Source organism: Xenopus tropicalis, chromosome 4 (assembly GCF_000004195.4).
Source record: "Xenopus tropicalis strain Nigerian chromosome 4, UCB_Xtro_10.0, whole genome shotgun sequence".
In the NCBI taxonomy this organism is placed as follows: Eukaryota; Metazoa; Chordata; class Amphibia; order Anura; family Pipidae; genus Xenopus; species Xenopus tropicalis.
The window spans coordinates 126394548-126415431 of NC_030680.2; the positions used below are offsets into that span (position 1 = coordinate 126394548).

Sequence of the window (20884 nt, forward strand, 5' to 3'; positions counted from 1 at the left end):
CCTATTTCTGCTGACTTTGTTCCCTGTTATTAGCATTAGTTTTAAAGGGGAACTCCACTCAAACACAAGTTAGGCTTTTTGAAAAGTATGTATGTATGTATAACTTTATTTATAATGCGCCACAAGGGTACGCAGCACTGTACAATTTTACAGAATACAAAATTACACACAGGGAGGACAAGTGTTATAATAAATAAATACAATAAATATATATAAATACACAGGGAATGAGTGCCATGTGGTATGAGACACAGTAGGAAGGAGGTCCCTGCCCCCTAGAGCTTACAATCTAAGTAAACATAATTTCAAGAAATTTTGCCATATACATCAATTAAAAAATAATTTAATGTAATAATATAGTTTGGAACAGATACCTTAGCCTGGCCCCCTGTTCTCCTGCTGATCTGGCTGACTACTTTGAGACTCAAATAAATTGTAACAGTAGTCGACTGTCCTCAGCCTGCCTTCAGCCTGCATCCTCCCAATCCCACATTACCTGCACATGCATTGTGGGTTATGTAGTTCCTGCATGCTGTCTGTAAGCTGTGGAGAAGTTGTAACATCAGTGTTTTAGTCCCTCCTCCCTTTCAAGGATTTCAGACAATGTAAAAAGAGAAGAACTGTTTTGCAGCTGGATTTCAGCATATAAAAATGGCATTTATTCATACATTTTGAAGGAACAGATTACAGTTATAGGCATATTAGAGGTTTCTGTGTTGTGTGGGGCTCGTTAACAAATTTTGGTTTGGAAGCTGGTGTTTCCGTTTAAGTATCACAGCCAGGCAGATAATTTGAAAGAAAGGTATTAGCCTTTATGTAGGTTTTATTGTTCCCTGTAGATGTGTATACACATAGAGACATACACTGTGCCTCATTTGTACACACTTGGGGTGCAACTGAATACTAAACCGGAGAAAATTAGATCCTGACTGTAATGTTCTACAGTCCTTTACATGTGTTGTTATCTCTAAGATCTTGTGTGTGTATATATGTCATCTCATTCAGACTTGGAACTAGAGCCTTCTAGTACTTCTATAACTCTTGTGTGTATACCAAAAGTGTGTTGGGATGTTGCTTGAACTTTACTATTGTGTTACTGAATAAAAGAATTTCAGTTAAAACTGCATGCTAATGTCTGAATTCCCCTGCAGGTGACCAAAGTCAATATCACAGGCCCGGGATGCCGCCACTTCCTCACCTGCAGCAGATGCCTACGTGCCCCTCGCTTTATGGGTTGCAGTTGGTGTAAAAATGTCTGCTGTCAGCAGGGAGAATGTGAGGGAGAGTGTGCTCAGAATACCTGTCTTCCTGCAATTACTGACGTAAGAAAAGCTGAATATATTCCACAAATGTATATATACACAGAATATGTAATCAACGTTTAACTGACCTGCATGATTCAAAATATAGGGTATAGGAGGACTTGCACAAATACAGAGAGAACATACATACTCCTTGCAGATATTGCCCAAATTGGAATTATGCTCAGGACCCCATGCTACAAGGCAGCAGTGTTAATCAGAGGCACTGTTCAGCCCTTTGCCTCAGTCATGGTGCTGCAGTAGTTAGTAATTGCCTCGGAGCACTGGGGTCCTGGGAACTTAGATTAACTGCACTGTCGGGGCAATGACTGATGTGAATAAACATGTTGGCACTATATAAATAAACAATAATAATCCCAAAATAGTAAATGCTGCCCTGAACCACAGAATGATGTAGAAATTATGCACATGGTGTTGTCATAAAGAATAACAGAGGTAGTTTCAGTGACACTGTTTTTAATATTACATTCTCTTTCTGTTTTTTTAGTTTTATCCCAAGACAGCACCATTACGTGGGAACACGAATATCACCCTGTGTGGCCGAGACTTCCAGTCCAGTGTTGTGTATAATGCCCCTCCAAAGGCAAAGATCACAGCAGGGACTCACAGAGTGAGCGTGGGACCTCGCACGTGTATTGTTAACCCCGGAAAGAGCAATAGTACAAGGTAACAGAGACACCATGCTGCTAGATCTGTGTGGTGTGTGTTCGTCGATTGGCTGGTTGCGTGTGTGTTGGGTTATTGTTTTTTTGTATGTGATGGGTGGTTGGTTTATGTATTTACTAAATCTGGGTGAATGCTAAAAATAAGGGCAAATAATATGGCTGAAACAGATGTATGTGTAATCAGCACAGGAATAAATCTGGCTGCTGAAATAAGAAATAAAAAAAAAGATAACCAGGTAAATGTAGCTTGAAAAATAGATGGTCAGTAACACTGGCATAGGTATCTCTACCCCAGTGTGCCTTAGGGTGAAGACACACGGAGCTATTTAGTAGCAGCTACTTGTCACCAGAAAATACTCCACCATAGACAATACTGAGAACTGCCTCTGCTAAAACACACGTAGAGACAATTATCAGTAAATGGTCAACATTGTCTATTTTTGTAGCAGTGAAGTAGCTGCCAATAGTAGCTCCATGTGTCTTCACCTTTATGCATCTGTATATCAGTGTTTTCCCTGAACTGGAGCTGCCATGCTGTTTGCTTAGCTTTACCAAATCTCTGATGTGATGCTGCCATTGATTTGCAGTATAAACTACGGTTTCCAGCTATTTACAGCCACAATTTGGGGCAATTTATTTTTATCCAGGTGTGCAGATAGAGAGACCTTCTGCACAAAAAGCAATGAACTTGCCCTTCAAAAAACAGAAAGCCAAGTTCTTACAGTTGCATTTAAGACAGAACTTATCTTGTGGGCAGCTCAGCTTCTCTCATGGCAGAAAGGCCACTGAGTTTATCTCAAAGATAATGGCTTGGGCCTGCTGAAAAAGACATTCTATTGAGTGGTCAGGCTTATATCCCTTGTGGCTGCCCTGGGCTGTGTGAATGCACATTAGGGTATAAACAAAACCAGAAAAAGCAAAAATTCTCTACTTCTATCTTCTGCACATACACTGAGGTTAGTGATTATAATCACTGGGGGACGCCCAACATCTCTCCCTTTGTCCTTTAAACTGATTCTCAATAGAGCAAATAAATATAGTTGAATGGCACATTGGGTGTTTCAACCACCACTGTTCTCATGCAGTAAAGACTTTGTTGTTTTAACAGCCAGAACAAACAGTTCAGAGAACAGAAATAGGATAAGAATTCCCAGCTAGAGAAAGGACACATATTTATTGAGCAGATTTGCTTCATAAGACTTATAAAGTTACAGAGTATTTGTTGCAATTTGTAGCTCTGTTGCTGTATTTGGATTGAAAACTGGAATGAACTGTTTCTTTTGCAGTTTGGTTTGCACATTGCAGACGGAGGGGCTTCCTGACACTGCATCAACAGCAGATATTGCCTTAACTATTGATGAGAACCTAACGGGGACCCCTTACTACATAAAAGGAACCATATCTGCTGCAGGCTTTAACTTTGTGGTAAGAAGTGACAAGAGTGCAAAAGGGAGGGAAGGGACAGGAAGTGAGAGCAGGGCAGAACTAAACCCTAGGGTCCAGGGAAAGGGCATATGTATAATATTTTCCCCTCCACACACACTCACACACACACTCACACACACACTCACTCACACACACACTCACAGACACACACACACTCACACACACACACACACACAAAAGGTGAAACTGACCCTTGTGCCACACAGAAGTAAATGTGTTGAATATGCGAAGCTCATGTATAAGGGGTTTTTCTACAGTAACAATGAACAATTATAAATATGTGTAAATGTATTAGACTGAGCGGTTCCTGTAGGTCAGGGCTGTCCAACTGGAGGTGTGTAGGCACAATGTGGCCTTTCAAAAGATTTTTTTGGCCCCCAGTCTGCTCAAATACTCTAGGTTAATAGGATTTGTGCAAAGCTGCATATGAGTACATATAGGAATGGCATTGTATTACAGTAACCCACATTATTGATAGAACAACTGAATGGGGGAATAATCAAGGTGGATACATAGTCCTTAAATAGAGGTTTGGTTGCATGGGAATAGGGCCCTGTAGTTCCTTCTTCAGGCTTAAACCCACAGTGTGTAAGGAATAGCAATTTGTTGAGTAGAAGCTTGCCTGTAAGCTATGTATTTGGTGGCACAAGCACAGGAGCACAGCATCTGTTTATTTATTGGTATACTTATTAACAGGAACCAGCTATTACCTCTATTGAACCCAACTTTGGGCCCCTGGCTGGAGGTACCATGTTGACACTAAAAGGGCAGAATCTGAGATCTGGCGAGACTCAGAGGGTTTTCATTAGCGGCGCTGAGTGCATGATCAGTGGGTAAGTAAACATACCTGGACTCTCATGGTATTGATGTACTGTATAGTTCTAACCTGTACTGCCCAGACAGCCTTGTTTGCCTGCATGATTTTGTCTACTAATTATGTCTTGGTTTATAAAGGCAACTAAAGTAGTCTTTCTGGAAGAAGAATGAATATATATCTTGTTATGAAAGTAGAAACATTGCCCATATGTTTAAAAAACATTTGTTAGTAGAAATAAAGATGGAAAGCTAAACTAAAGCATCTTCTGAGGCACAGGATCTTACTGCTTGCGGCGTATTTGAGCTGGTACAGAATTTCAAGGCATAAGGTGTAGAATTTCTAGCCAAATTTATTGTTTAGCTTTCATCCTTTTTTCTTTAAATTTTATAGAAAATTACAAAATGTTTGCTGTGTTTTGCAAAAGATGAGACACTCCAGAAGATCCTTTTTTTTAAAGTTGCAAAACGGCTTTGCTTTCTGACTCCTTAGGGCCAGGGCACATGGAGCGTTGGCTCTGCTGCTCTCAACCATGTTTTTGTCAGGCTGAGAGAAGCAGGTCCATTCCCTTCCCCAGCTCTGTTGATCTGCACTGAAAAGTACAGCCTCCACTTGCATTCAGACACACACAGTAGAGCAGAGGTCAGGCAGAAAATGGCTGCTTTTGCATTTTTGGCCTGACCTCCACTGCATGTGCCTGCACGCAAGTAGAAGCTGTATTTTTCATAGAAGGTCAATGAACCTGGGGAACGGAATTGATCTGCTTCCCTTTGCCTCAAAAAATCCCCCCAAAAATCAAAAACGCCGGCTGTGAGCAGTAAAGCCAATGCGATGTGTGCCCTAAGCCTTAATTGGACAGAATAATGCCCCTGAACTCTAGGGGGGCATTGTTACTATGTATAGACGGGGTAAGGCACTGGCATCTACAGTCTGAAGGGAGCATCACGTATCTGCTAAGTACATAATGAGGTGAATGAAAGAATGTAGTATGTGAATATTCAGCATCTGTAACCTGTTAGTATCAGTGTGATGTATCCAAGTCTGTACTGACTCCCTAATTCCTCACCCATAAATTACATTTTTATTTCTTTTTAGTTGTGTAACATTGCAGTGCTAAATCAGTTGTTTATTCTGAGCAAAAGAGTACTACAGAGGTATAGATTTACCAGTCTGCTTTTCTTTTAGGTCCCTGTGCCCAGCAGAGGTCCTGTGCTGTGTGTCTCCCAGATCCCTCTCTCTCGGACCTTTAAATGTCTCTGCTCTGTTGGATGGAGCTGAGATTTCTTCCCCAGCACAATTCCAATACAAGCCGGACCCACTTGTCTCTGTCATCAGACCTAACTGCAGCCTGGCAAGGTAAGCTAAGGGGGTTGGGTGAGTAGGATTGCCTGGGGTACATAGCCTGGATTACACATTTCTCCTAGGGAAAGGAGATGGCATTGCAGTATTACTCAAAATAATGTATCTTTGAGGGACAAAGATTGAGCTTTGTTCATAGGGAGACATTCTACTTGTATTCAGCATGAGCCAAATACACATGATTATTAAAGAATATAAAATGCCAACATATTCCGCAGTGTTGTACAATACATGGGGGTATATATTAAACATACAAGAATACACACAAACCAACCAATACCCAGTATAAGAGGTAAAGAGAACCCTGCCCAAAATAGCTTACAAACAAAAAGGAGTAAGGGTTAAGAAACAAGGTGTGGGGTTGGGCAATATTAAGTGAGAGATGTGAAACTGAGCATTGCATTTAGCAGCATATAGTGCACACTAAAGCCATTGCTAAGGTATATGAACTTAGCACCGGTATTTATTATGGACTGGAGAGGTCTCTGGGGTTAAGGTTTAATTAATAGGGAGTTACAGTGATTAATGTGTGGTATGATGATAGAGTGAATCAAATGCAAATTGTGGTATGTCGTGGTGGGTGATAAATGATTGTATTTTGGAAATATTTCTGAAAGTTGTGACATCATTTCTGAGATGAAAGTGACATCATTTAGTAACTGACTTGATAGAAGGAGTGAAGGACAGAGCAGAATTAAGCATAACCCGAAGGCACTGGGCCTGAGGAGATAGGGTGTTAGTAGAGTCTGAAGCCAAAATTATGGAGAGACTAGAGGAGGAGAGGGTGAGAGCTGAGAGATTTAGGAGTATTGGTAGTAAGAAGTTGTTTTTGGTTTTAGCTGATAACAGGTAGTGATGAGGAAATCTGTCGACAAATAAACTTACTTATCACTAATAACAGGTATATAGAGCGTTTTCAGTGGAGTGCAGTGGCCTAAAGCCAGATTGTAGGGGTCCAGCAGGTTATTGTCTGAGAGAATAGTGTCAGTCATATGTAACTAGGCACTCAAGTAGTTTAGAAACGAAAGGGAAACAGAGAGATAGGATGAAGATTGAAGGGATCAAAAGAGGGGACATATCAACACACTTAGGAGTAGATTTATCAAAATGTGAGTTTACAGCATAAAAATTAACCCATGTCCTTTTCATTCCTATGGGATTTTTAGAAGTGTATTTATCAAATTGTGATCTCTAACTTTCAGCCATTGATACATGCGCTTCTAAAAATCCCATAGGAATGAATAGAACGTGGGTGAGTCTTTATGTATGTATTAGGCTCTAAACTCACATTTTGATAAATCTGCTCCTTAGTTAAAGAAGGATGAATTCATATTACTCTGAAGACAGAATAATGCCCCTGAACTCTAGGGAGCACTGTTCTATTCTGTGCACTATTCTGATATGCATGCCCCTGAGTGACAGCTCTGTAGAATAGTTTGTTGCACTTGAACACATGGTTTCACCTTATAGTAAAGCGAAGAAGGACCCCAATCATTAGGCTGCTGGAATGTGTAGATTAATAGTCACTGGAATGCCCCCAGATTTACGATTCCTGCCAATAAGTTAATGCTAGGGTGCAAAAAAGGTGCTTCCTATCCAGCTGTTAAAAAATAACTTGAATATTTCAGAATACAGTTTTGTAAGCAGTTTTTTTTCCACGTTCGCTATAATTTTCCTTAGGCAAAGATGTTTTTAAATAGTGCGGAATTACAAGTTGTAACTTGCCGCTGTCATTGTAATCAATTTAATTTAGGCCCATGTCGCACACAGCTCTGCAAATCTGTTTCTATTCATGTGAAGTGGAATTACATGAAAGTGCTGTGCATGCCTGCAGGCATTACTTAAAGGATATGTATGTATATATGTATATATTTATAAAGCGCTACTTATGTACGCAGCGCTGTACAGCAGAATAGATTAATACAAACAGGGAATTATTAAAATAATAATAGATAAATACAAAGTATAACAATAAATACAAGGTACAGTTGCAATTAGTTAAGAGACAAGAGGATGGAGGTCCCTGCTGATATGTAAGCATTTTATTTTAAAACCCCCTAAAATGACATACAGCCCCCAGAATAACATACCTTTCTCCCTGCATTCAGATTTATTTTGTTTTTCTATTACAAGCAGCTGAACTGCAGTTCTTTTACTGACTTCCTTGTCTAGTGTAAAGTTCTGCTAGCTTTTCCCTTTCTGAGCCCTCCTTCTCTCTCTGACTATGATTACCTCTCAGAAAGAGAAGGTGTGCTCAGAAAGCAAAAGGGGGTGGAGCTTCACCCCACCCCAGGGGCCCCCACTTCCTTCTCAACACCCTCCCCTCCAGAATGGGCATACATTATACTTATCTTAGGCATGATCGGGGGAGGGAGCTCACCAGGAGTGCTAGCGGGGATTGGGTCTGGGTTGGCAGAGCCCACTGGGTTTTTTCCTGGTGCCCAGCTGGCCCAGTCCTATCCTGAGCCTACATAAATCTGAGTCACTTGCCCTGACTAGTCTAATATCAAAAGTCAGTGTGGTAATGAAAGAGGGAAAGTGTAAGGTAAAAAGAAAGGGATTTAAAATATTATATCGTCATTATCATGCTCAAACCATGACAATTTTTAATATAAAGCAACAGGCTGAACAAAGCGATTGGATGCAATATCCCCATTTATATTTTATGAAACCCAGCACTAAAGGTTAATTATGTACAGTATTTATGTGCAAGTATTTATATATTTTGGCGCCATCTGGTGCTTTTAAAAATGTGTGTATACTTTCACAGTGCTATTTTTCCCTGATGAAAGTTCCTGTTAGGAACTGAAACGTCGGATCAATAAAAAACCATGTAGTAACAAAGATTCTTTTTTGCTTAAATTTTATTTCTATTGAAGTGTGATTCCAGAAAAGACCCGTGAGTGCTGGCCTACATTGCTCTGTTATTTATATATATATATATATATATATATATATATATATATGTTATGTGTGATGTTGGCACTTTTCTTCCATTGCAGTGGCACTCGCCTCACTATACAGGGATCAAACCTGGATTCTGTCTCCAGCATCAAAATCTCGTACAGTGGTCAAAAGACGGTCAGTTCGGTACGTACTGCTTAGGGCCCAGTTTACAACGTAGGTGTTTCATTTTACAGCATCAATAAACTTTGATGGGGATACATTGGTGCTGTTGTATAAAAAAAGAAAGACTTTACATGCAGTCGTATTTTGGTCATTTTTTATATATTATAAAGTAATAGTGCAGAATATTGTTTTGTGCTGTTCCATAGCCCATTATTAAGCCTTGCATAACATTTTAGATAATTGCAGTACATTTCTTGATGTATACTTAAGCCAGCTGAATAACTCCAGAGGAAATTTCCCTTTATAAACTTTATATATATGGATCTCTAGTCAAGACTAAGAGTTATATGTATGGGTGGGTGTTTCTTTAAGCAGGACATAAATAATGTATACAAAATCAGAACAGATATATAACCCAGTACAAAAACATTGCAGTTTTATACTGATGTATATATCCTGCCTTGACCTTAACTCTTCGTCTTTCACAGGATTGCCAAGGGACCTTTTCCTCTGACCGTATTGTGTGTCGTTCTCCAGAATACCCTTATTTTGGCAGACCTGGAAACTTGACCTTGGCTCTTGATGCTGTTAATTATATATACCCTTATCGGTTCCGATATCTCCAGAACTATGTCATTCACCCATTCCGTCCAAAAGATCCAGATGGGGGAATCTTGAAGCTAAAGAAGGGCGAAGATGAAATCGAGACACATGTAAGATCACTGGCAATAACCATATTTTATAAATAAGGGTATTTTTATGCTGGGATGTAGAGACAACTGGCAATGTTTGTCTGTAGTATCTCAGCAGCATGGGACAGCTCTGCTTATTTTATTTTTCATCTTCATTAGCAAGAGAACTTGGAACAGGTGGCCACATGTTTGAAAGTCTCCATGACAGTTGGTGGAAGAGAGTGCAACCCTACTGTGCTGAAGAATGAGATCACCTGCAGAATTCCCAAAGGCATGGTTATTCCCTCTGAAGGCTCCATAGTGCAGGTACATTGTTACTGTGCTGATTTTGGTGCTGAGAGATCATGCTTAAAGGCTCTATTGGTCACACACGAGGTTGGAGTGCTCTACATGTGAACAGCCTTTCTGCCACAGGTCATGTAGTACATTAGTACAACAGGAGACTCTAGCACACCAGACAAGTAAAACTTGCAGGCTTGTTTAGCACCTTTGAAGCACTAACTTTACTTGTCTGGTGTGCTACATTGTCTCCTGTTCTACTAAAGGCTCTATTGGTGGTGGTGTACAGTGTCTAAAAAACAAAAATAACTTCTGTGTGCTCCCATACTGTCAATGCAGGGTTATCAGGTAACATGATATATACAGGTGTAAGTCACAGACCCACAGTTATTGAAGACAATGTGAGCATCATTTTGGTGTAAAAGCCCCTTGTTAGAAAACATAAGAACCACATTGTTATTGGCTGGCAGCTGGAGGCTCCCTGGCTGAAATTGTCAGTCTTTGTAACATATTTTCATTGAAATATAACACGGCTCGTGAACACGCAGTATGACTGCTGGGGAGCCCAGTACTGCACTGTACTACTTATACTTTTGGTAAGGTTTTAATTGACTTTTGTGTGTTTCTTTCTGTTCTATTCCTAAAATGTGTTGTTCCTAGGTTTGCGTGGATGACGATTGCACCACTGTGGGACTTGTGATGATTGTGAACATGCTCGATCCAGTGCTAGGCATTGTACTTGGCAGCGTTGCCTCGGTCTTGGTGGTCGCAGTTCTCATCTTCTTGCTTCTCAAACATCAAAGAAAAAAGAAAAAGAAGCCAGGTGAGGACTCTGGGAAGTAACTACAGATCATAAACTAGCGTTACCCATGAACTTGAATTAATGCTAAATACAGATACATACATAACTTTTTTTGTCTTAAAACTGCACAGTTTAGCATGATATATTTTCTCTAAACTCTTGCAGTATGGTTCTTCCATATTAATTGATTATAGATTGCGTATATCTAGCATTTCTTTATCTAGTTCTTCTGGTATTTGAAGAATGATTTTAATAACCGTATCTGTTTTCAGCTGTGGAGGCACTGGAGCTGCTATCAAATAATAACAGAGAACCTGTCTTGTCCCCAATTTCCCTTCTTCATGTAGACTACAGGACATCATGTAAGTTCCCGTTCTCCAAAGCTTTTGCACCTACACACCCAACTGACTTGCCTCTAGAATCACTTCTAGTGGACAGTGATTTTCATCTGTTGTTGTACTGCATTATTCTGTATTCTGAAATGCTATTTCACTGGAATTCTGAAGAAAAAACTATGCATTGTGGGTAAAAACATGTCTATTTGCTGTAGTTTAGTAGTGTCCGTTAAAGATGTTCTTCACCTTTGAATTAACTTTTAGTATGACATAGATTTGCAATTAGGTTTCATTTTTTATTTTTTTGTGTTTTTTTTTTCAGTTTCTTAGCTTTTTTGTTTAGCAGCCCTTGCATTTAGAATATAAGCAACTGGTTAATAGGGTCTTGTTTAAATCAGAGACTGAAATATGAATAGGAGAGGAACTGAATAGAAAGTATAAGTAATAAAAATGAACAAGTATAATGTGAGCTCACAGAGCAAAATATTTTTTGGCTACCGGGGTCAGTGACCCCAATCTGAAAGCTGGAAAAATGTAGAAGAGGGAACCAAATAATTAAAAAAAAAAACTATAAAAAAATAAATAATGACGGCCAATTGCTAACTTACTAGGAATAAGAATTCTATAACATACTAAAAGTTAACATAGAGGCGAACCACCCCTTTAACCAGTGGATCATGAGGTGCTTAGAATCGTGCAATAGGTTGTGCATAGAGTTCTAGTCTACTTATTCTCTTGTTGTATTCCTTGCAAAGGATTTACATCCCACCCCTTTACTCTCTCTCCATCTCCTACCCACTATGTCACATGAAGGTGTTCATGGTCGTCTCTCTCCTTTACAGATATACCCAGTAGCAACTCTGGAGGGATGCTGTCCCACGGTGCAGGTTATTCCGGAGGCAGTCTTGGTGGGGGCTCCATGCCCATCCTACTTACTAGTTTGCTTGACAGTCTGAGACCAGAACTGCTTGAGGAGGTCAAAGATGTTCTGATTCCAGAGAGATGTCTGACAACTCATCGGGACAGGATTATTGGAAAAGGTCAGACAGTGGACCAGAGCTATTTGAATTGCCTTGAAAAGCTTTTGATTATCTTGATGTCACAAAGACATAGGTTTAGAAATCTCACTAATATTAGAGTTGGGACTTCCTTGGACATGTCAACGTTAACTGCATGCTTCATGCAGTAAATTATAGGTTCCCAAAGTGTGGGGCTAGGTTGCCCAGTCTGGCCAGTTAAGGTGAGGTTTGGGTGAATACTAGTTTAATAATTTATTCTTTTGAGGTGATATCATTAGAATCATATAAGTACGACTGATATGACAATGTTCTATATATCTGCAACCTTAAAATGTGGCAGCGGGGGGCCCTGATAAAACAGTGGATGACAAAAGGGAACTTAAACAAACAGTATGAAAACCAGCACATTTGGCTGACACTTAGCACTCAAGGAGTCGGCAATGGAATGATCCGCTAAAAGTTAAGCAAATGCATTAGAAGCTGTGCTTTTATTCCATATTGTTTAAGTAAAACTAAATAGAAGATAACCACAGTCTATAAACTGGCTGCATTTTTCTGTTAATATGGAAAACAAAGAAGCTTAGATGACACCTATGAATGTTTCCTAGAAAAGTGGAGCATGTTTCCTTTCTATTAGATGCAGAGCACATTATCCTTTGCTTTTCCAGCCTGAAATACGCTAAGTGCCATGTCACTGTGCCATCTTTGCTGATTAATTAGGCTTCTGTGTTGCACTGTGTGTGAGCGTTGATCATTATTGTACCTTGCAGGTCACTTCGGGAGTGTTTACCATGGCACCTATGTGGATGAAGATCAGCAGGAGGTGCACTGTGCTGTCAAATCTCTAAACAGTAAGAAAATAGATGAGCACTGTAAATAGTCTTTGTGTCATGGTGCTTTACACCAGAATAAAGTAATTTAATTTGGAAACTGATGTCATATTAACCCAACATTAGTTTCATTTCAGCTATGGAGCAAGTACTCAGCTAGTTGATAGTAACCCACTAAGACTAGGCTAGTACCATGCATTTTATACTGTCAGTCAGTGTGGTCTTTTCTAATGTAGCTTTCTCCAGCAATGCCAGTGGCAATTACTCACATTTAGGGGGAGGCAGTGGAGGTAACCTCCTGGGAAACCATTGCAGTGGTCATGGAAAGGCTTGTCATGTTTAGTGGTACTGCTCAGGCTGGTGCAACATTTCTAGGCACAGCATTTCCCAAGTGGCTAGTGAGTGTCCCCTCAAAAAACTCTAATTCGGCCCCAGCCTTGGTTCAGGTATCAGTCCATCAGTAGTGCAGCAATACTGTTACTTTCAGCTGTTCCTTTCATCTCTTTACAGGAATCACAGATTTGGAGGAGGTGGAGGAGTTTCTTCGGGAAGGAATTTTAATGAAGAGCTTCCACCATCCAAATGTACTATCCCTCATTGGCATTTTTTTGCCCCAGGAAGGGCTCCCCCTTGTGGTCCTTCCATTTATGAAACATGGCGACCTGAGACATTTCATCCGCTGTCAGGAGAGGGTATGACCCAAATGAACGTTCTTGGTTATAGCTGGGCAAATTGCTTAAAGGTTTAAAGGCTACATTAGGGTTAAACAATTTGTGTTTTTCGATATGTTGTTAAACTATTACCCCCAGCATCCCTACAAAGCTTTTAGCATCAGGGTACAGTAGGAGCACATGCTATGGATTCTTAACTTCTACGGCATGTGATATACTTCATTGTAAACTCACATCATGTCTGATTCTAAAATGACTTTTTGATTTATTAATGCATTTACTTTTTGTCCTGAAATTGTCTGCTATGAAGGCAACATGGGTTGCCATACTTTTGCTGAAATATAATTCATAAGAGCTAAAGGTTTGCTAAAGGTTATTGGATTGCCCTGATTTGTCCCAATGTGTGCTATGATGCTAGGATCTCTTAAAGTGTCCTTTTTTATCATACAGATACACAGAACATGGCTAACTGCTAATGTTTGTCTCCTTTCCAGAATCCAACAGTAAAAGACCTGGTTGGATTTGGGCTGCAAGTTTCCCGGGGAATGGAATACTTGGCTAATAGGAAGTTTGTACACAGAGACCTTGCTGCTCGCAACTGCATGTAAGTTACCAGCCCCGGGCAAGTAGGCCTAATGATGGCAAGCAAGTTTGTGCTTGTGCCTGATGATCACTGAATTTGTCCAGATATAAATCCTTGGCAAAAGATTTGTTTTTCCAGTTCAAGTGACATGAGCCAGGTCTAGACTGGGAGTCAAAACATGCCCTGGCATCCCAAGTACACAGAGGCCCAAACAGCCCCCCAGCAGCCCTATAAATAGTCACTGTCTATGGCATCTTACAGCAGCCCCTCTGGCATTTGCCAGAGCTTATAGATTGCCAGTTCAGGCCTGACTTTGGGTTTGGGTTCAGTTTGGCTAAGTATTAACTATATCAGAAAGCTGCAAAATTGCTGGGGTTCAGTGGAATACAAGAATCCTTAATTTGCTGTAGCCCTATTTTAAGTTACCAATACATTGGCTGATATGAGCTGCTAACTTGCAGACAGGGACCACGTAGTTGCATGCAATTTTCTTAGATAAAAAACTTCAGCACAGTTGATTGATAGTAAAGAAAGTGAAAACTTTTTTCAATGAAAATGTAATTTGTAATTGTAAATTCATTCATTTTTCATGTTGTTGCATTCTATCTAATTTATGTTATTTATCAGACCTAAACCATAGGTCACGGTGGTGCTTTTTTATTCTGTTTTAATTCATTGACAACTATACTTGAGAGCAGAGAAGGTTCTTAGTTTTAGAAGTTGAATACAGGTATGGGACCTGTTATCCAGAAGAGTTTTCCTTATAAGAGGTCCTCCTTAATTTGGTTCACGTCTATTGAAAAATAAATTTAATCATTAAATAAACCCAGTTGGATTGTGTTTGCCCAAATAAGTATAAATTATATCTTAGCTGGAATCAAGTACAAGGTACTGTTTTATTATTACAGAGAAAAAGAAAATCAATTGAATTAAAAAATTAAACTATTTGATTAAAATGGAACCTATGGGGGGGTAGCCTTCCTGTAATTTGGAGCTTTCTGGATAACAGATCCCATACCTATAGTAGTAATGGTTTGTTCAAACTACTTACTCGTGACTTTTTTTTCATATGAACTCTTCCTAGTTTATAACTGCTGTTCTATTATGTCTATAAAATTGCACATTGGTTTAATGTAAACTCCAGTAAAAACTGTTGAAAAAGAAAGATGATGAAACTCCCCCACTTGTGGAACAAAAAATAAGATCCTGTTGACATTATTATTATTATTAACAACACATATTTATAAAAAGTCAACATATTCTGCAGCATTGTACAGGAATGCTGGGGACCTGGGGTTTTCCGGACAAGGGTTTTTTTTCCTTTATTTGGATCTCTGTAACTTGGAACTCTCTACTAAAAAACATTTAAACATTAAATGAACCCAACAGGTTTGTGCTGCCCCCAATAAGGATTAATTATATCTAAGTTGGAATCAAGTACAGGTACTGTTTTATTATTACAGAGAAAAGGGAATCATTTAACCATTAAATAAACCCAATAGGGCTGTTCTGCCCCAATAAGGGGTAATTATATCTTAGTTGGGATCAAGTACAGGTACTGTTTTATTATTACAGAGAAAAGGGAATCATTTAACCATTAAATAAACCCAATAGGGCTGTTCTGCCCCCAATAAGGGGTAATTATATCTTAGTTGGGATCAAGTACAGGTACTGTTTTATTATTACAGAGAAAAGGGAATCATTTAACCATTAAATAAACCCAATAGGGCTGTTCTGCCCCCAATAAGGGGTAATTATATCTTAGTTGGGATCAAGTACAGGTACTGTTTTATTATTACAGAGAAAAGGGAATCATTTAACCATTAAATAAACCCAATAGGGCTGTTCTGCCCCAATAAGGGGTAATTATATCTTAGTTGGGATCAAGTACAGGTACTGTTTTATTATTACAGAGAAAAGGGAATCATTTAACCATTAAATAAACCCAATAGGGCTGTTCTGCCCCCAATAAGGGGTAATTATATCTTAGTTGGGATCAAGTACAGGTACTGTTTTATTATTACAGAGAAAAGGGAATCATTTAACCATTAAATAAACCCAATAGGGCTGTTCTGCCCCCAATAAGGGGTAATTATATCTTAGTTGGGATCAAGTACAGGTACTGTTTTATTATTACAGAGAAAAAGGAAATCATTTATAAATTAGAATGATTTTCTTGTAATGGAGGCTATGGGAGATGGTCTTCCTGTAATTCAGAACTGGATAACGGGTTTCCGGATAACTGATCCCATACCTGTACAGTAAATTGATGCATACATTTAACATAGAAGAAATCACACAAAACAAGCAATAAACAATACAAGAAATAAAGAGGACCCTGCTCAAAAGAGCTGGGATGGGAACTAACTGGGTAAGAGGGTTGTTTGAGGCTATTGATGGGGAAGCAGTTAACTGACAAGCAATTTTATTTACAAGCTTTTAGCTAATATTCATGCCCATGGTGCTTACTGATTTAAGAGCAGAACTTGCGCAGGCTTGTCATGTATTAATGAAAGCTTTGTGTTTGCAGAGCCTTTCATTATCTCTTACAATAATACCGTGTATCCAGAACTGACTGCCGCTGAAAAGCCTTTCGACAGAATAACCACAAGGTTTTTTTAAAGAAAAAAAAGTAAAAAAAATAAATATATATACAGTATATAATAATATATAGCAGCGCTTTAGTCACCAAGCCTCTGTATAAGTTCTCCTGGAAGATCACAGTACCATTTAACAAATCCCATAATGCCCTGCCCATATTAACAACACAATATATCATTTTTAGAAGTTTGCTTCTGTATATTTAGTGTGTACAAAATACTTTCATCCTGCAGTTCTCCAGTTGTATTTCACTTAAAACTTCCAGCCACCCCTAAAGGATAACATTCAGATCAATGTTGAGGCCTCAGACTGGTTCTGCCTAGGGTACGTAGTACTGTGCTCCAAAAATGACTTGCAGCATGTGGTATCCACCAGTTTCACAGGTATGGGACCTGTTATCCAGAATGCTTTGGACATGGGGTTCTCCAGATAAGGGGCCCTTCTATAATTTTGATCTCCACACTTTTTACTAAAAAATAATTTAAACATTATATAAAACCAATAGGATTGTTTTGCGTTCAAAAATAATTCATTATATCTTAGTTGGGATCAAGTACAAGGCACTGTTTTATTTATTACAGAGAAAAAAGAAATAACTTTAAAAAAATTGAATTATTTAATCAAAATTGGCTCTTTGGATGATTTTTAAATGCCTGTCATAATAATAATAGCTGCAGTTTGGTATAGCCATAGCTGTGTGGCTAATGGCTTGTTTTGTTTGTTTCAGGCTGGATGAGACATTCCATGTGAAGGTGGCTGACTTTGGCCTGGCAAGAGATGTGTTTGACAAGGAATATTACAGTGTCAGACGCCACAAGAACGCCAGATTGCCTGTTAAGTGGATGGCTCTGGAGAGTCTACAGACCCAAAAATTTACCACTAAGAGTGATGTGGTAAGAGGCTTTAAATACAATGAGAACCCAGAACATATGTTTAAACTAGTCAGGATATGTTTAGTAAGAGCCATACTGCAGGCAGGACTCTTAGGAAGTTATGTAATAAAAGGCAGTACAAAGTTTGGCCAAGAGCAGTAGCCCATAGCAACAATCAGCAAGTAGCATTTGCGGGTCACCTGTTTAAAAGACAACATCTTATTGGTTGCTATGAGTTACTGAACCTGGGTACACTTGTGCCTTTTTTTTTTTAATAACATATCCGTTTATATCCTTAATATGTTCATTACTCTACAGTGGTCATTTGGAGTGCTGCTGTGGGAGCTGATGACACGAGGAGCACCGCCGTATCCTGATGTAGATCCCTACGATATTACTCGATACTTGTTCCGAGGAAGGCGTCTGGCACAACCAGAATACTGTCCTGACCCACTGTGAGTATTAATGCTACCAGTCTTTTCTGTCTCAGTGACCATATTATGTCACATTCCCCAGAATTAAACATAATGACCATCCACCATGTTGAAACATGTAACAAAGGATAAAATATGAGGCAATATTTTGCTCAAAGTGCATGCTGATATGCTCATATGTTGTAGAATAGAAAGCCTGTTATACCCAGTAACAACTGTGCCTTCTTCCCACCAGGTATTCTCTTATGCTGAGCTGCTGGAACCCACAGCCGGAGGAGCGACCAACATTTACCCAGCTGGTCGGGGACATGGAAGTGATCTCCAATTCCCTTTGTGGGGATCACTATATCAATCTTAATGTTACCTACGTCAACTTAGATCGCGACCAGCCTTTTCCACCCACTCACCCACCCTCGGAAGATGAGTTGGAAGAGGAAAATTCATCAACAGAGGAAGAGGAGAACCCTATAGCATAACCCTTAGTGATCACTAAATCTATATTGCAGAAGGAGGGGGACCACTGATTATTCAGACAAATCTCAGAGTTGAGCAAATAACAATGCTTATTATGGCCAAGTCCAGTCATACTGGATCTATTTGCCAACCATAAGTGAACTTTATAGCTTTAATTTGCACGGATCCACTGAAGATATTGAATATGTATATTTCTGGATTCTCTAGTCTTTTTATCTTCAGACATTTACAATCTTACATCAATATTGTATCATTATGCTGGTCTACAGCGGAATTTAAACAGGGTACGTGATGACTTAAAGTGAAATTATGATTCCCATGCTTCTCTTTGGCATCCATGCTCGGTCTGGAGCACTTCCCAGGCAACAATGGCTCACGTACAGTGCAGTGCAACCAAGCTTCAAAGACATTCATTCCAAAATAACCTTATGCAGACACTGAAATGTTACGCGAGTGGCTCATATCAAAGGCAAAGACCCCCTCCGCCGTGTACGCTCTAGAACACACTGGATGGGGCCTGGCTCTTTGATAATACTTGAATTGTATATGACTGTATATTTTGTGAATAATTTTGTCATTATCTATGTGTTAGTGTATATATGTTTGCGTGTGTCTGCGTTGGTGTCAGCTAGTGTGTATATATGCATGTGACCGCATGTTGGTATGTACATGTGTTTAGGATGCGGTTTACGAGGGGATTTTGTTTTTTTATGGAGATATATTTTTGTGACCCTGACAGATTGAATCATTTCCTGTACAGATTATTTGGGGAATGGAAGATGTGTAAAATAAACAGAATGTTTTTATCATAAATCTCTGTTCGCGTGAGTATGATAAGTTGCAGAAAACTCCAATCCTTCCGGCTAATCGTCTCTCGCTAGACACAGGCCTGTGGCGGTTTTTCCATTATTGGCTCAGAAGAAACCCAGCTGTGTGCAAGCTCTTTGGCAAACTCTTCTTAGGCTGACATTTGGAGCTACCCCAGCCCTCATATGCACGCACGTTACCGCAGGAATGCTGCTTTGCTAATGCAAGCTGCTAAACACAAACCTAGCCTGTGTAGTCTGGCGGCTACACTCTCATCCTCTGGAGCATGTCCAGCAGCATCCCCACGTGGGAAAGGGCAAAGTACACCATAGCAACGCACTTCTACATCCAACTGCGTCATGGAATATACCCCCTAGCAACCAATCAGGTGTTTGCTGTCAAACAGGTGACCAGGTGTTACCTGCTGATTGGTTGCTATATTTGACTAGACCAATGGCAAAGTTTGCAACACCTGTTACACTGGAAACCTTGTATTTATGTGTGTATGTGTATAAATATACAGTGGTGTGAAAAACTATTTGCCCCCTTTCTGATTTCTTATTCTTTTGCATGTTTGTCACACTTAAATGTTTCTGCTCATCAAAAACCGTTAACTATTAGTCAAAGATAACATAATTGAACACAAAATGCAGTTTTTAAATGAAGGTTCACGTTATTAAGGGAGAAAAAAAACTCCAAATCTACATGGCCCTATGTGAAAAAGTGATTGCCCCCTTGTTAAAAAATAACTTAACTGTGGTTTATCAATTTCAATTTTCAATTTCAATATCAATTTCTGTAGTCACCCCCAGGCCTGATTACTGCCACACCTGTTTCAATCAAGAAATCACTTAAATAGGAGCTACCTGACACAGAGAAGTAGACCAAAAGCACCTCAAAAGCTAGACATCATGCCAAGATCCAAAGAAATTCAGGAACAAATGAGAACAAAAGTAATTGAGATCTATCAGTCTGGTAAAGGTTATAAAGCCATTTCTAAAGCTTTGGGACTCCAGCGAACCACAGTGAGAGCCATTATCCACAAATGGCAAAAACATGGAACAGTGGTAAACCTTCCCAGGAGTGGCCGGCCGACCAAAATTACCCCAAGAGCGCAGAGACAACTCATCCGAGGGGCCACAAAAGACCCCAGGACAACATCTAAAGAACTGCAGGCCTCACTTGCCTCAATTAAGGTCAGTGTTCACGACTCCACCATAAGAAAGAGACTGGGCAAAAACGGCCTGCATGGCAGATTTCCAAGGCGCAAACCACTTTTAAGCAAAAAGAACATTATGGCTCGTCTCAATTGTGCTAAAAAACATCTCAATGATTGCCAAGACTTTTGGGAAAATACCTTGTGGACCGACGAGACAAAAGTTGAACTTTTTGGAAGGTGTGTGTCCCGTTACATCTGGCGTAAAAGTAACACAGCATTTCAGAAAAAGAACATCATACCAACAGTAAAATATGGTGGTGGTAGTGTGATGGTCTGGGGTTGTTTTGCTGCTTCAGGACCTGGAAGGCTTGCTGTGATAGATGGAACCATGAGTTCTACTGTCTACCAAAAAATCCTGAAGGAGAATGTCCGGCCATCTGTTCGTCAACTCAAGCTGAAGCGATCTTGGGTGCTGCAGCAGGACAATGACCCAAAACAAACCAGCAAATCCACCTCTGAATGGCTGAAGAAAAACAAAATGAAGACTTTGGAGTGGCCTAGTCAAAGTCCTGACCTGAATCCTATTGAGATGTTGTGGCATGACCTTAAAAAGGCGGTTCATGCTAGAAAACCCTCGAATAAAGCTGAATT

General features: G+C 39.6%; 1 protein-coding gene across 7 annotated transcripts in view; it reads left to right on the forward strand.

Annotated features, from left to right (window-relative positions):
* Positions 1 to 19080, forward strand: part of LOC100496572 (macrophage stimulating 1 receptor) — a 48123-nt gene extending 29043 nt beyond the window's left edge. For all 7 annotated transcript variants that reach the window (XM_004915555.4, XM_031901125.1, XM_031901123.1 and 4 more), the window contains exons 6-22: positions 1152 to 1322; positions 1810 to 1988; positions 3274 to 3412; positions 4130 to 4266; positions 5433 to 5603; positions 8609 to 8696; positions 9164 to 9388; positions 9527 to 9673; positions 10307 to 10469; positions 10721 to 10810; positions 11626 to 11823; positions 12573 to 12653; positions 13143 to 13324; positions 13798 to 13907; positions 17215 to 17380; positions 17678 to 17814; positions 18029 to 19080. In XM_004915555.4, the coding sequence (XP_004915612.2) occupies positions 1152 to 1322; positions 1810 to 1988; positions 3274 to 3412; positions 4130 to 4266; positions 5433 to 5603; positions 8609 to 8696; positions 9164 to 9388; positions 9527 to 9673; positions 10307 to 10469; positions 10721 to 10810; positions 11626 to 11823; positions 12573 to 12653; positions 13143 to 13324; positions 13798 to 13907; positions 17215 to 17380; positions 17678 to 17814; positions 18029 to 18269 (2625 nt within the window). In that variant the 3' untranslated portion in view covers positions 18270 to 19080. The remainder of the gene's footprint in view (positions 1 to 1151; positions 1323 to 1809; positions 1989 to 3273; positions 3413 to 4129; positions 4267 to 5432; positions 5604 to 8608; positions 8697 to 9163; positions 9389 to 9526; positions 9674 to 10306; positions 10470 to 10720; positions 10811 to 11625; positions 11824 to 12572; positions 12654 to 13142; positions 13325 to 13797; positions 13908 to 17214; positions 17381 to 17677; positions 17815 to 18028) is intronic.
* The last annotated feature ends 1804 nt before the right edge of the window (positions 19081 to 20884 follow it).